Source organism: Passer domesticus, chromosome 5, assembly GCF_036417665.1.
Source record: "Passer domesticus isolate bPasDom1 chromosome 5, bPasDom1.hap1, whole genome shotgun sequence".
Classification (NCBI taxonomy): domain Eukaryota; kingdom Metazoa; phylum Chordata; class Aves; order Passeriformes; family Passeridae; genus Passer; species Passer domesticus.
In genome coordinates this window covers 53,717,656-53,732,310 of record NC_087478.1, presented here as the reverse complement: position 1 = coordinate 53,732,310, position 14,655 = coordinate 53,717,656, and the positions used below count along the sequence as shown (strand labels likewise).

The following is a 14,655-nucleotide window of genomic DNA, read 5'->3' as shown; positions in this document are numbered from 1 at the left end:
CCCCTGAGGGGCCCCGCGGCCCCGCCCCGCGCAGCCGCGCTGCGCTCGCGGCCCCGCGCACGCGCCGCCCCGCCCCAGGAAGACACAAGATGGCGGCGGCGACGCGCGGGCTGCGGCTGCCAAGGGCAGGTGAGTGTCAGCCCCGGCGGGCCCCTCACGCCCACCGCCCTCACCCAGCTCGGCCCGCCCGTGCGGCTCTGACCCGGCCCGGGACTGAGCTCCGATCCCGGCTCTGCGCGAGGGGAGCTCGCACCGCAGCGGCTGGAAAGGAGCTGCCGAATTTTTCCGGGGGCGCGGAAATGATCGTGTTTGTGCCTCCCTTCTCCTTCCGGAGCTGGGGATTGGGGCGCAAAGGGCTCGGGATGTAGCTGCGGGTGTCGCGCTGGGGCTGTCACTGCCCTGTAGATAAAAGCTTGGATTCCTTTTGCGGTTTCTTAGGTGACTGTGACCTTTGGGCCATGAACTATGGTAAAGTTCAGCTGCCAATGTTATATTTAAAGCGTGTATTTGGGTCTTTGATTCTGTTTAAACTGATTTTGCCCACAGTCTTAGATTGAGTAGCATGGGAGATAGCAAACTGGTTTTGTTGGTAGAGGCAGGGAGGAATTTAATATCCTTTAAATAGGAGCGGCGTATTCTTTATGTACCTAAGTGGCTGTCAGACTCTCTTCCAGGATAAAATGAGAGATTTCTCATTTATAGTGTCTTTTTCCAGTTTGTGGAGTTGGGAGAGAATGGGGATAGACGAACTTTTGTGTAGAGAAAAAGGTGCTTTGGGTTCGCTGCAGATATTTGAGCTTTAATTCATAGAATGACAGAATTATTTGGATTGGAAGGGACTTTAAGGACCATCTGGTTCCACCCCCCTGCCATGGGCAGGGACACCTTCCACTACCCCGGTTGCTCAGAACCCCATCCAACCTGGCCTGGAACACTGCCAAGGATGGACCAGCCACAGCTGCTCTGGAAAATGTAATTTGGAGCAATGAATAGGTTTATAACCATAGCTGGTGATAATTTAAGGTAGCCAGACCTCATAGAGTTATAGAACAAGGAAAGTTGCTCATCCCTAAACACCATATAGCGTAAGGTAAGTGCAGCAGAGGAATAGACAAAAGTGGAGAATACAAAACAGTAATTAGGTGTTATTTGTTGGTATGATAGTGAAGAGGCATTATGGAGAGCCTGCCACCAATAATTTTTGAAGAAGTAACAGCAGTGAAGCCACTGGGTAGTTGAAAACTATAAATTATTACTGATTTTTTAACTTTCAGTGGCTCTCAACCTGTCTTTCAGGACAAAATTGGAGATGCAATATCTTTTTCCAGTTTATCGGATATGGAGAGAATAGGGATAGACAGACTTTTGGGTAGCAAAAGACCTCCTTCAGGTGCTGAAATCTGGTTGGACTTTCTGGTTTGAGCTCTGCCAGCTGAGGTAACAGAATATCATTTGTGCCTCAACACACCCTATGCTTTTGATCTTCTCTGTGAAGATCATTGTGGCTGGAATGTCAGTGCCACGGTGTAACTAGTAATTCCTAACCACACTGGGATAAAGCCTTCTTTAGTGTGCACCTGTCAAGTTGCTCCCTGTCCTATCCAGCCTGGCCTTGGACACTTCCAGGGATGGGGCAGCCACAGCTTCTCTGGGCAACCTGTGCCAGGGCCTCAGAACCCTCATAGGGAAGAATTTCTTCCTCATATCCTATCCTATACCTCCTCTCTGTCAGTGTGAGGCCATTCCCTCTTGTCCTGTCACCACATGCTCTTGTATATTAGTATCCTGATGATGTCCTGCCTCCATGGCTCCCACGTTTTCCTAGCTCCTTGAGGAAAGGAAGAGCTTTGAGGCCGTATGCCATGTATCATGGATCTGGCTCTTTGCATCTCTCCCTTTCATCTTGCTTCAGAGCTGTGATACAAAAGGATTGCTTCCTCTGCTATATTTTTATGTTTTTCTGAGTATTCTTTACTTGCTTCACCTTAAACTCACAGTGAGCTTTACTTGCTCTGTAAGAACTGATGTTCTTTCTTTGCTCCTTCCATGTCTCGGTTTCGTCCTTAACTTTACCAGCAACTTCCCAGGCCTGCTCCCCTCTGACCTCTCCAAATATCTCTGAAACAGCCCAGGAGTCGTGGCGTGGTATATTAGAGAAAAAGGATCTGATGAGGAAACCAATATAAACTGTGAGCTAGCAGTGCTGAATTAATGTCTCAAACTCTCTCCTGTTCCGTGTTGCAGGCCATGGAATTTCTGTCCTGACTGCAGCACCGTCGGTGTTGCAGCAGCACCGGCAGGTCCATCACGCCGTGATCCCTCATGGCAGAAGTGGAAGATCCTCTGTCAGTGGCATTGTGGCCACTGTCTTTGGAGCCACAGGTTTCCTGGGACGATATGTTGTCAACCGCTTAGGTAATGCTTACCAGGAGTACTGATTAAAGAAACTACCCAAAAAAATGTTTAACAAAACCAATTCGTCTCTGGGTTGCAGGGTGATGGAGAAGTCTCTGGCATTGTGGATCCTAAAAGCGTTTTGCAGTCTGCTTAAGTTTCAGCATGTAACAAGTAGTAAAAAGTGTTTTAATCAAGGAAATTTTGGAGCTTTGGAAGGTTAAGGTCATTAAAAGAAGTCTTACCCCTCTGTGGAATTCAAGTGTAAGGAGAGCTACAGCCTGTATTTGATTCCTCTGGTTTTAGCCTTATTGGGACGTTTTACTAAAGGTTTGCAGGAATTTGATTGGAATTCTTTAAAATTGCCCTTTTGAATTTAAATTTTGGAAAATAACCCATGCTGCTTTTTTCCTCTCCTTCTTTTCATGCAGCTTACAAAATGGAATATCCTTGTAAATGTTCCATTTTTAGGTATTCTGCTGTGTTTATAGGACACACTATTTTTGTTGTTGTTTGTTAATGAGCTTTGGCATTTTGTCTTGCAAGCCCAAATATTAAGGAAAAATCCTATTTAAGAATTTGAATTATGGGTTTAAGAAGAACCTTAGTTCTGTTCTACTTTTAGCTTTGCAAATATGCACTCAAGATACTCATGTCTAATTGTAGTGCTTTAATGCCAGGGGGAAAAGGGGGCTTTGTTTATTCAGAAATTCATCTACTTAAAGGCATGTATTTGTTTGAAACTTTGGGGGTTTTGTGGCCCTTTAGGTCGCATTGGCTCTCAAGTCATCATCCCCTATCGCTGTGATCAGTATGACCTGATGTATCTGCGGCCCATGGGTGACCTGGGGCAGCTTCTCTTCATGGTGAGTCTGGCTTGAGACCAAGCACAAACCCCTGGCTGTACAAGGCAGCTATGTAATCCTTCTCAAAGACACAGCTCCAGCTGTTGTTTAGCCTCTAAATGGAAATGGTGTGAAAGAGCTTGCTTTGGTGATGCTTATTTACACATTACCTCATATTTTCCCCATTTGATGCTCTGCTTGCAGGAGTGGGACTGTAGGGACAAAGATTCCATCCGAAGAGCCGTGGAACACAGCAATGTGGTCATTAACCTTATTGGAAAGGAATGGGAAACAAAGTAATTTTCCTTTTCTTTCTTTTCTTATATGTGATAGATTAGCACCAGGTATCGTAGCCATGTTTTACAGCATGTGTGTGCAGTGATGTTGCCATTGTTTTTGGCTTCTGTGAAAAGACAACCCCAACATTTTGCATATAAAATTTCTTTAAAAGGTTAACTCCAGTCCTGGTTGTGATCTGCTTTGGAAAAGTGCATTTTTTCCACATTTTTCCAGTGTATAACTTTTGTTCTGTCAGAAAAATCAAATGTGCTACTGTCTCATACCTAGTGGGTGTTCCCTGAGTGCCTTCCTATAGATAATAGAGCCTTACCAATTTCTTATATTTATATTTACATTGACACTTTTTTATATTTAACTCATATTTACATTATATTTGCATTTACATTATCAGAGAAGTAAGATTTCATCCTGTCACTTGGACATAGTTATGAGTTGTAGCCTGCTAGAAAAAGCCATGATCAAACAGGAATAGCTGATGGAGAGTTGATTATTAAGTTGATCATTAAGATTATGACTAATAACATCATTCCTTGGTAGAATTTTGGCACAGACAATATTAGCTACAGAAGCATTCTTTGATAATAATTTCTAAGAATAGTTTCTTTTTGAAATTCATTTTAAAATTCCCATATTTTAGGTTAAAAATGCCTGTAACAGCCACCTTCAGTGTGTGTGTGTGTGTGTTCATACAATTGTGTCCCTTTTATTTAAAGCCTTGTGCAGAACTGCCAGACAAAAATTCAGTGGTGAGATTTGCCTTTGTATGATGCATAATTTTTGCTCTGATAGTAGACAGAAACAAACGTCAATACCAGTTTCATCTCTGTTTATAAACCTAATGCTTTTGTTGCCTTTTTTTTTATGACCAGCCCTTTGATGTTCAAAATTTCTGGTCTTGTGTAAAAAGTGTGATTTATAGAAAAGACAGTTTATTTTATTATTAAAAGGAAATGTGAGGACAACAACAGAAAGTTTTATTCTGTTTAAAGGTCCCCAAACCTTGTTCTCTGTGCAGTTTCAATAGATTGAAACAGACAAGTCTTGGTCCATGTTCAAAACTTTTGGACATTACAGAACTTAACCGCTGTGTGGCACAAATGTTTTAATCACATGTTTTGTGCATGTGGGTATCAGTGGTGGTGCTGAAACCCTGAGATCAAGTTCTCTGCTTTGTTAAACATGAGGTCAGAGTAACCGTTGTAATCATTCCAGAGCCTGTGAAAAACTTGGGCAGGAAGAAAAGTAGGATTAGATGGAGAGATCAGTCAAAAAAAGCAAAGCCTACCATGAAATATTTTCTTCTTTGCTTTGTACTTGTGTCCAGGCTCCTCTGTGTGTACTGTGTTGTTTGAAACTCCATGGTTACAGGAGGGATGTTGTTCTCGTGTGTTTCTAAATCTATTTTGGTGAACAGAAAAGGAGTGATGGTTCCCAGGATCAGATTAGTTATTGAAGGCTCAAAAATAACTTTGTATTTTTAAGGCTTTCTTTGGACTCCAGTGGGATCTGAAGAGCTGTGGGAGGATGTAAGGACAGAGAGGGAGGTGTTTGGATTAGATGCTTGTTACCCAAAGCAAATGGTCTAGATGCAGGGGTGCCTACAGGGACAATACAACAATATGAGAAGCCAGTTCTCTTTCTTGCAATTTTGCAATTGTTGGCAGTTCTGCATGGAGACAGAGCTTCTGTATTGCTCTTGATGAGATACCAAACTGGTTGACAGTATAACCCTATAATTTAGGCCCCTTGAATGTCATACAGTGAGGGGAGAATTTCTTGCTTCTCCTGAAGTCCCTTTCAGCTCTGAAATGGTTCTAAATGCTCTGACAAATCGTTTTTCCATTTGCATGAGCACCTCTGTGTTCTCTGGTTTGTTTTTATCTTCTCCCCCCGTGCCAAGCACCTGCCCTGATTTGTGCTGCTCAGAAATTTTGAGCTTCTTTGTAGTGTAATTAGGTGTGTCAAATCATGGCAAATTTTGAACAGGGTTTGTAAAAACATAGCCTTCCTCAGAGGTCAGGATGCAGGAGTGCTTCTTTTAATAAAAATGTGTTTCCACTTTCACTGGGAGTTTTCTGTTTGTCACAGACAAGTGGGCAAGAGGATTTTTCATACTGATTTAATCTTATCAGGTGAAAGGGCAGAGAAGCTAAAATTGAAGATTACAGTTGCAATTTCACTTTCCTCTAATATTCATTATATGAAGAGTCCATCATAAAGGGAAATTTTGTTTCTAACAAAGAGTGTCAATGTAGGTTTTTGGTAATACATTCAAGTAATATGTAATAATTGCTTTTTGGCTGAGTGGCAGCCATTGTTGATTGCTCTTAAAGTAATGTTTGGGTCTTGCCTTGCTTTAGAAACTTCAGATTTGAAGATGAATTTGTAAATATTCCTCAAAGTATCGCACATATAAGTAAGGAAGCTGGTGTGGAAAAATTCATTCACATCTCTCACCTGAATGCTAGCATGAAGAGTCCCTCTAAATACCTCAGGAGCAAAGTAAGTCTGGAATCCACTTAAGTATATTTCCTGAGAATGTACTTTGTGTTTGGTTTGGGTTTGGTTTTCTCCCCCAGCTGGAGCTGTTTGAAGGAAATCAGTGTATGAATTTACTACAGGCTGTTTTCTGCAGCTGAGAAATGTTTGGGCTTTTTGTGAGACTTTTATCTTAGAGCAGCATCTCGAGGATCAAATGGCTTAGATATAAATAATTTTTGTGCTACTGGTGGCATAATTTTTTTTAGTTCTGTAGTTAAGGGTGCCTTCTGCTATGAAAGGCATCTACTTCTGCTTGGTTCAGCATGGATGTAATGAATGTGTTTGTTTTATTGATAGGCTGTTGGAGAGGAGGTTGTGAGGGAAGAATTTCCAGATGCTGTAATTTTGAAGCCCTCTGAGATGTTTGGGAGAGAGGACCGATTTCTCAATCATTATGCAAGTAGGTACTCTTGGAATGATAAATCCATGTATGATTTATGTAACTGCCTGAAGAGAACAGAGAGAAAATGGTATTTGCTTCTGAAAAGCAGACAGGTGTGTTCTTATCAGCAATGTGTGGGATATACAGCAACATACTAAATTCTCACCTCTTGACAGAATTCTTTCTCAGTCTAGTTAGATATTGCTCTTTGTTTTTATTTTTGTAATAATTTTATTTTGAGGGGTGTGTGTACTGACTCACTCTAAGGAAACAGCAAATGCAGCCCTCTCGTTACTGTTAATATGAAAATTAAAATGTCCTGAAAAAAAATGCTGCTGCAGTTGGCTGGGAATTCTTCCCAATCCATTTTTTTTAAAGAGAAGTCAATTTTCAAAAGAGACCCACACTCAGTGTGGTGTCAAATGTCTTGGTTATTCTGATACTGAAAGGATTCCCAGATTTTCTCTTTTTTTTACATCAGACATGCGCTGGTTTGGTGGTGTCCCTCTTGTTTCTCTGGGCAAAAAAACAGTGAAGCAACCAGTCTATGTAAGTTTTACATGAAATCCCAATCTCAAATCCTCGGTGGGTGGATGTGTTGGTCTGTAAACCACCTCTGAAAGAAGAGTGTGTGCATGTATTCCTGTTTTCTCTTGGTAACTGTTGGAATTTGTTCCTCACAGGTGGTTGATGTAGCAAAGGCAATTATTAATGCAATTAAGAATCCTGATGCAAAAGGAAAAACATATGCCTTGGCTGGGTAAGTCACTTTCTCTGATTCTCATTAACTGTAGTACATCTTTTTGGTGTCACTTTTTGGCATGCTGCACAGTACATTTAATTTCTCCATCCATGCACACAGTTCAAGCTGCAATAAATTCCACCTCCTTTTTGGGAGGAAAAATGGCTCAAGCAAGCTCTTACTGTGAGTACTCTGAAAATCCTAATCTGGGCTCCACTACATTTCATGTGATGTATGTGCACACAAAGAAGTAGGCAGCTTGGAAAACATGCTAGACAACATGGATTTGGGGAGAATTCTGGTAAAGCTGTGTGGAAACCACCTGGAATTAGAATTGGATCTTAGAGGCAGTGGATCTACAGTTAGAGACTGGATTTACAGGTTGCCCAGAGGAACTGTGGCTGCCCTGTCCCTGGAAGTGTTCAAGCCCAGGTTAGACAAAGCTCTGAGCAACCTGGGGTAGTGGAAGGTGGGGCTGGAATGAGATGGTTTTTGAGGTCCCTTTCAACCCAAACCATTTTATGGTTCTCTGATCTCTTGGAACTTTTTTGGAGAACATGTCAGTTGAAGGCTCAGTTTTCATGCTTGTAACCTTAGACCTTGGCATCTGCGATCCTGCATGTATCAAACTGCTCGTCAGTGTGCTCTTGTGGTGTCATGGAGCTTTTCAGAATGTTTTGGAATGGCAGCAAATTGCCTGGAAAGCCAAGGAAGATACCTGACAGCTTAGGCTGAGCACATCTAGAGAGCCTAAAATGCCAAGGTACAATCTGAACAAGAAAGAAATGGGAATTTCCAGTGGTTTGTATTACTCCTAGGCAAGTGGATGGAAGACTGACTACTTCATTCTCTCTGTCTTGAGAGAGGGGGAATGCATTTTTTGGACAATTCATCTTGCTTTTAAATAGAACAAGATGTTAGTCAAGTAAAGGCTGGTGAATCAATTTCCCTGCAGCCATTTCTACCAAAGATGGGATGTCTTGTTAATAAAGCATCCTTAATTCTCCATTTGATTTCTGGCTTCCAAGTGGGCTTGAACAAACTCCTGTCACAGTGCTGGAAGTCTTTGAATTCAGAATTGGAGTCAGCATGGAAGGAGGCACATTCAGGTGTGCTTTCAAAGCACACAGAAACACTTCATCCAGTGTGGTTGTGGTGGGTTAGTCTTGGCCAGCAGCCAAATGCCCACTGTCCCTTTCTGCCGAATCTTTACCATGCTTCTCCCCAGCTCCAGGATGGGCCCTTCTACAGGCTGCAGTCCTCCGGGATAAACCTCCTCCCTGTGAGCCACAGGGGAATCTCTGCTGGCAAATTACTTGGATTGAAGAAACAGGCTCTTTGTAGCCTTGGGGTTGGAGGGTTTTAAATTGTTTTTCTTCTTGGGTGTTAATATTGCAGTGTAGGTGACTGAGGTGTGATGTTTGCTGTGTTCCCTTCCAGCCCTCACCGGTACCTGCTGTACGACATGGTTGAGTACATCTACGCCATTGCCCACCGCCCTTTCATTCCCTACCCGCTGCCACGGCCTCTCTACCAGTAAGTGGGACCCTAATTCAGTAAGCTCTTGGCTGCACAGAAGCATCAATACCTGTTGTGTGGGTTATTTGCTCTGCCCAGTTGTTATTAAAGTGGTGGGGCTGCAGAAGTTGCCTTTCTAAGGTACTTGTTAGCCACTTTTGAGCCTTCAGCTCAAGGACAGGCCTGCATTTGATGAGCTGGTACATGAAATGTATGCTTGTAGTGAGCTTAATATAGCCATTCATTCCAGAGTCATTTCTCCTGACATCTAGGGACAGGATGAGAGGACGTAGCCTCAAGCTGCACCAGGGGATGCTCAGGTTGGACATCAGGAAGAATTTCTTCACAGAAAGGGTGGTTGAACATTGGAATGGGCTGCCCAGGGAGGTGTTGAAGAAACAACTGGGCATGGCAGTCAGTAGTCTAGTCTGGTTGACAAGGTGGTGATCAGCAGAGGTTCGACTTGATTATCCTGGACATCTTCTCCTACCTAAGTCATTCTGTGATTTAATGGCTTTGCTGAGCCAAGAAGTAGCAAAAGGTCCTAATTCAATAAAATTAGTAGCAAACCAAATGATTTTTAACAATACCATAGGGAAAATCTGTGTGTATGTTGCTGACTGCAGGCCCTGACAGATTGTTTTGCACGACCTTAAGGACCTGCTACTGAGCCTGGGCCTGATTTTTAGAGAATAGTCACATCTTTTTGAAGAGCTCAAACAATACATGCCATTTCAGAAGTTGCCCTCAGCAGAATGGGGCTGTGTTATTGTTTAGCATACTAGTCCTCCTCATTTTTAGTACAATGCAAATTAATAAGCTTAATCAGTTACCAGAGTTAGAACCCTTTTAGCAGTACGACTCAGCATTGGATCCATGGAAGTGCTGATGAAGAACACTTAGAACATCTTAAACTGTTTTGGCTGTTCCTATATTGGCTGCAAGAGGCACCAGGCACATGGCTCTGGTGACAGAGCAGCTTGTTAGAAAGGTGCTATGTGGATGCTTCTTAGTTTCATTCACATTTGCTGCAGTCCATGTTATGCTTTTTTATTTATGGGCTAAACTAAGTGATAGTTCATATTTTTGTGAAAAGAATGCACCTAAAAGGCCAATGAGCCTGGTTGTGTTTGTGTGCAGTAACTCAGTAACACCCTGATCTGCCAGGTGAGCACTTCACCAAGAGGTCCTGCCTGTTCAGTGAGAGACTCTGCTGTTGGTCCCAAGACACTGAGCAAGAACTGTACCATTATTTTGTTTTCCCCGTCAGATTTCATTTCTTTCAAGGGAAAATTCATTTCTGAAAACTGCAGATACCCCAGTCCTCACCCTTTTTATAGATTGCTCCAGATTCCACCAGCATGTTTGTGTTGCTGATAACTGCTGATTAGTTGTCAGCAAGTGTGTTTTCTTCTGGAGGCATTGAATCCAACATCGTGACTAATTGGATTGCTGCCTACACTGGCAGGGAACAGAGTTTGAATGAAAGGCAGGGGCAAGACTCAGCCCTCTGGTGTGTGGGGAATTGGATGGGGGATTTACTTTCCCCACCCACTAATGCTCATTTTAACTTCTAGAGATCTGCTTCTCCAAAGTAAAATAATACAAGATCCAATAATTCAGGAACAGTTAATTAACAGAAACACAACGAAGAACTTGGTGGCTGGCACATCTAGTGCTTTAATGAACTCAGAGCTTGCAAGAACAGCTGCTTGCTGTTGGAACAACCTCTTGCTCACCATCTATTAAGTCTGAAATAATTTTTACCAGATTTCTATGTATCTGGATAAATGACTGCGCTTTTATACTGTTTCTTCTGTTCACAGTTTAGTTGCAAGATTCTTTGAGATTAATCCGTTTGAACCGTGGTTGACACGGGACAAGGTGGATCGGGTAAGTGTGGGACCAGCCAAAAATCCCTCTTGGGAAATATTTCATGGTGCATTTGTTACTCCCACTTGCAGTTTTGCATTCTCCAAAACCACATGGAATTGAAAACAGCCGAAAGTAGAGGTTGGATGAGCAAAATGAGGGGGGAAGTGCTCCCCACTCTTAGTTTATGTTCCTCTAGATTCACTCAAATCACTTCCATCTTCCAGGGAATGGTGTTTTTAACAACTGAAGTTGAACTGACACCCTGTACACATTCCAAAATCTTGCTTAACATTCAAGTGTGTTTCCTGCGAGAACATTGCCACTTCATGTTTATTCCTGACTTCTCAGAGTGTTTCATTGGGGGTGGAGAAATAAGTTGCAAAAAACCAACTGCAAGCAAGGAAAAAGCAGGAATTGGCAAGGGTTAGTGTCAAAATTTGGCATATGTGTAGGGTAGCAAAGATAGTCATGTACATTGCCTAAACTTTCTGCTTTCTGAATTACGGAGTGACTCTCCCAGCTGTTTTGCAGCACTGGAATTTCAATATATTTTGTTACAATACAACATCAATAGCCTACTTAACCTGATTGTCCCCCTGGATATAATTGTAACATCTCCAAAAACCTTCAGCTGCCTTTGTAGTTTCTTTCATTATATTTCATAAAATAAGCCTGCACCAAATCACTAAAACTGCTGCAAGTCAGCTGTAGCATAGGTAGTGTAAGAGGGAGTTTCTCCATGTCACTTCTGGGTCTGATTGTTCCTCTTTCCAAGCTTCTCTTCCTTAAATAATATGTACAATATTAGATGTATTTGATTTAAAAGACCTTTCAAGGAACACCAGCATAAGAGAAATCTCTGTTTTCTATGGGTTGCATATATAGAATATAGTTAATATATAGTAATTCTATAGGTAATATATTTAACTATGGTAATAGAATCAAATATTTGTACCAAGCCATGTTCTAAACCATAAACACAGCAAAACAATCTACCAGAGGTGATAATTCAACACAACATTTTCTTGACAAATCAGAATATCCATAATTGGAGTTCAAGTATAGCCTTGGAGTTTCACTTAATTTTGCTGTTGTGATGCAGTAACCTCCCTGATAATGTATGGAGAATAAAGGAAGGCACTTCGTGCATAGTATTTATTCCTGAATTAAAGCCTGAAGGACTTCTTGCTGGGTGCGGAATACCTGTACCTCCTGTTGAAGGTCTTGGTACTCAAGAGCTTGTGTAATTGTGCCACAGTTCTGTGTGAATCTTTCTTCCTCTACTTCTTTTGTCAGGAGAGTAATTGCATTGGGTGCAAAGCTGCTCATTTCAAGTGAATTATCTTTTGTTTTTTTCCTTACCCTCCCCATTCTTGTTGAAGTTTCACACAACAGACATGACATTTCCTGACCTTCCTGGTTTTGAAGAGCTGGGGATTGAACCAGCCTCCCTGGAACAAAAAGCCATCGAAGTCCTGCGCCGTCACCGCAGGTTCCGCTGGTTGGACGCTGAGCTGGAGGAAGCAAAGCCAAAAGCACAGCCCATGTAACAACTGGCAAGGGGGATATTTAAAGCTTCTTAAACTGCCTTCGGATGACCCAGCTTCTTTGGAGAACTGTGTACATACTGAGTAAAATGTATTAATCATGTAAACTGTATTTCACCAGTGTTGTCTTTTCAGTTAAGGGGGGATTGTCACTGCAATGTGAATTTTCTCTCTGCCACAGAAGGAAATAACATGGTTGCTTAGCCCGGTGAGCAATGTAATGTTTTGAAGGTTGGGACTAGAGGGAATATGCCATAGTACTTGTCCCTTTCTCCCTTGGCTCTCAAAGCAAATGTGTCACTAAGCTTTAGGTGTTCAAACAGTTTCAAGAGTGTTGCAGTTCGGGACTAGCTCATCCAGAATGTGCCCTTTCCAGTAGGAATTGCTGGGAATGCTGCCTATTCAGACTACGAGATCTCAGACAAAGCCCTGGTTTGAAGTTTTTGACTCTTCTGTACTTGGTTTTCTGTGCTGAACATGGCTCTTAAAGTGCCAGCCTCCTTTCAGGGAGTTGTAGGGAGCCACAGTCACTGAGCCTGCTTTTCTCCAGGTTAAACATCCCCAGCTCCCTCAGCTGTTTGCTGTAGCCAGAGAACAGGATCTCTCACTCTTTCTATATTGCCAAAGTACAATGAAACTCTTGGGCAAAGTGTTCCTCAGATTTCAAGAGCTTCCACATCAAAACTGCTGCTGCTAATGTTTACTCTGCTAGAAGGAGGTGGGCTCTTGTGAGTGTTTTGATCCTGCCTTTGAAGGAAGTATTAAATTTGTCTCTCATGGATTGTTTATTTTTTTTTGATAACGTAAGTTCAAAAGCTAGGGCAAACTGGAAATGAAGTGCATATTGTTAGTAATTTGAACATAAACTTCTATTATTTTTGACTGCCAGCTTTTCTCTATCAGACCCTAACTATAGTCTCATTAGCACTCATTTGCTAAGTGTGGCCCTGATCTTGATTTATTGCACGTTGCTCTCATCCTGCTGTGAAAAGCACTCATGTTCCTGAGCTGCTTCACAGGAGTACAGAGATGCAATTATCACACAGCCCTACGGCTAACGAGCAGTTTCCATTTTCAGATAGCAAAGTGCTGCAGGAAAAGCTGGCAAGGGCAGTGTTGGAATGTGAGGTGCCAGTTCTAGAAATATTTACCATGGTGCAGTGATTTATTTTTCCTGCCCCCCTCATTCGAAGCACAGCTTTTCCAGTTGCACTGCTGAGCTCTCCTACAGGATCTTAGTTCAGACAGCCATTAGGGAGTGGGAAAGGAGTGAATATCCATGAGAAATTTACTTGAAGTAGCTGTTCCACATCAGGAATATGGGTAGAGCATCACACCACAATGCCTTACACAGCACTTCCCCTTCCCACCTTGCAGAAACTGTGCTGTGATTTCTCCTTAGTTACCTTTCTGAAGCAATTCCTTTATTTTGTAATACAGCCCTGAGTACAGAATTGCTGTAATCCATAGAATTGCTAAGGTTGGAAAAGACCTCCAGGATTGTTGAGTCCAATCTTGGGTTACCACCTTGACAATTAGACCAGAGCACTGAGTGTCACACCCAGTGGTTTCTTGAACACCTTCAGAGATGGGGATTCCACAGTGTCCCCATGACAACCCTTTCCAATGCCTGAGCACCCTTTCCATGAAGAAATTCCTGCTGATGTCCAACCCAAACCTCCTTTGGCACAGCTCGAGGCTGTTTCCTATTGTCCTGTCTCTTCTTATTGGGAGCAGAGCCTGACCCCCACCTGGCTGCACCCGCCTGTCAGGGAGTTGTGGAGGTGTCAAGAGCCAGAAGGTCCCACCGAGCCTTTTTTCCTTCAGGGTGAGAAATGCTTAAGGGTTTCTGCAGTTGCTCAGAGGGCAGATTTTAATGACTGAGAGGAGCATTCATGCTGGCAGTAATTATTCTGTAGTTACTTCTCTCTCCCTGCTGTTATTTCTTTTTTTTCTTCTGCCCTAAGAAATGCACGTGGATACAATTCTGTGAGATGAGATCAGAGGACTGATACATTTAAAGCAATCCAAACTTTGAGTAATTAATGACAATCTTATTGCAGCCTCTTGGAAGTAGGGGAGCAGAAGGTGAAGGGCGCTTACAGAAAAACAGAGAAGCTGGTGGCAGAACTAAGAACAGTGATGGTGTGCTGCTATAGGATTTCTTTCCGCGATCTTACTCCCTAAATACTATTCCTTCTTGAAAAAGCTTAACATCAGTTGGGCATGTTACTAACTACAGAATGGAAATTGCCTTTCTCATTGTCGCTAGGATACGACAGGGATTTTGTTATCGAGATTCTGGTTTGAAGCAGCACACGGAATCCACAGCTGGAAGAACATATCTAGCAACACAGACCTGGCTTACACTTAATCGCCAGTAGTCGGAGCTGCTGCTTAGCAAATCCTGATCCCAGTTTTCCATTCACCTCTTCTGGAACCTCCTTCCCCAACGTTCCCCTCTGGGCTGATACAACTGATTAAAAAGCCATAAAATACCTCCCTCCAAAG

The 14,655-nt window shown here is 42.6% G+C and overlaps 1 protein-coding gene across 1 annotated transcript; it reads left to right on the top strand.

The window, feature by feature from the left end:
* Window positions 1-25: 25 nt before the first annotated feature.
* On the top strand, window positions 26-12,256 carry NDUFA9 (NADH:ubiquinone oxidoreductase subunit A9). The gene is made up of 11 exons (XM_064420555.1): window positions 26-129; window positions 2,245-2,415; window positions 3,163-3,260; window positions 3,444-3,535; window positions 5,900-6,041; window positions 6,378-6,480; window positions 6,944-7,011; window positions 7,146-7,222; window positions 8,645-8,740; window positions 10,549-10,615; window positions 11,980-12,256. The coding sequence occupies exons 1-11, from the start codon at window positions 90-92 to the stop codon at window positions 12,145-12,147; spliced, it is 1,122 nt and encodes a 373-aa protein (XP_064276625.1). The 5' UTR covers window positions 26-89; the 3' UTR covers window positions 12,148-12,256.
* Window positions 12,257-14,655: the final 2,399 nt, after the last annotated feature.

Coding starts and splice junctions, on each gene's coding strand:
- NDUFA9 (XM_064420555.1), top strand. CDS start 90: ATGGCGGCGGCGACGCGCGGGCTGCGGCTGCCAAGGGCAG. Junction 130..2,244: donor GCTGCGGCTGCCAAGGGCAG/GTGAGTGTCAGC, acceptor TCCGTGTTGCAG/GCCATGGAATTTCTGTCCTG. Junction 8,741..10,548: donor CTGCCACGGCCTCTCTACCA/GTAAGTGGGACC, acceptor TTCTGTTCACAG/TTTAGTTGCAAGATTCTTTG.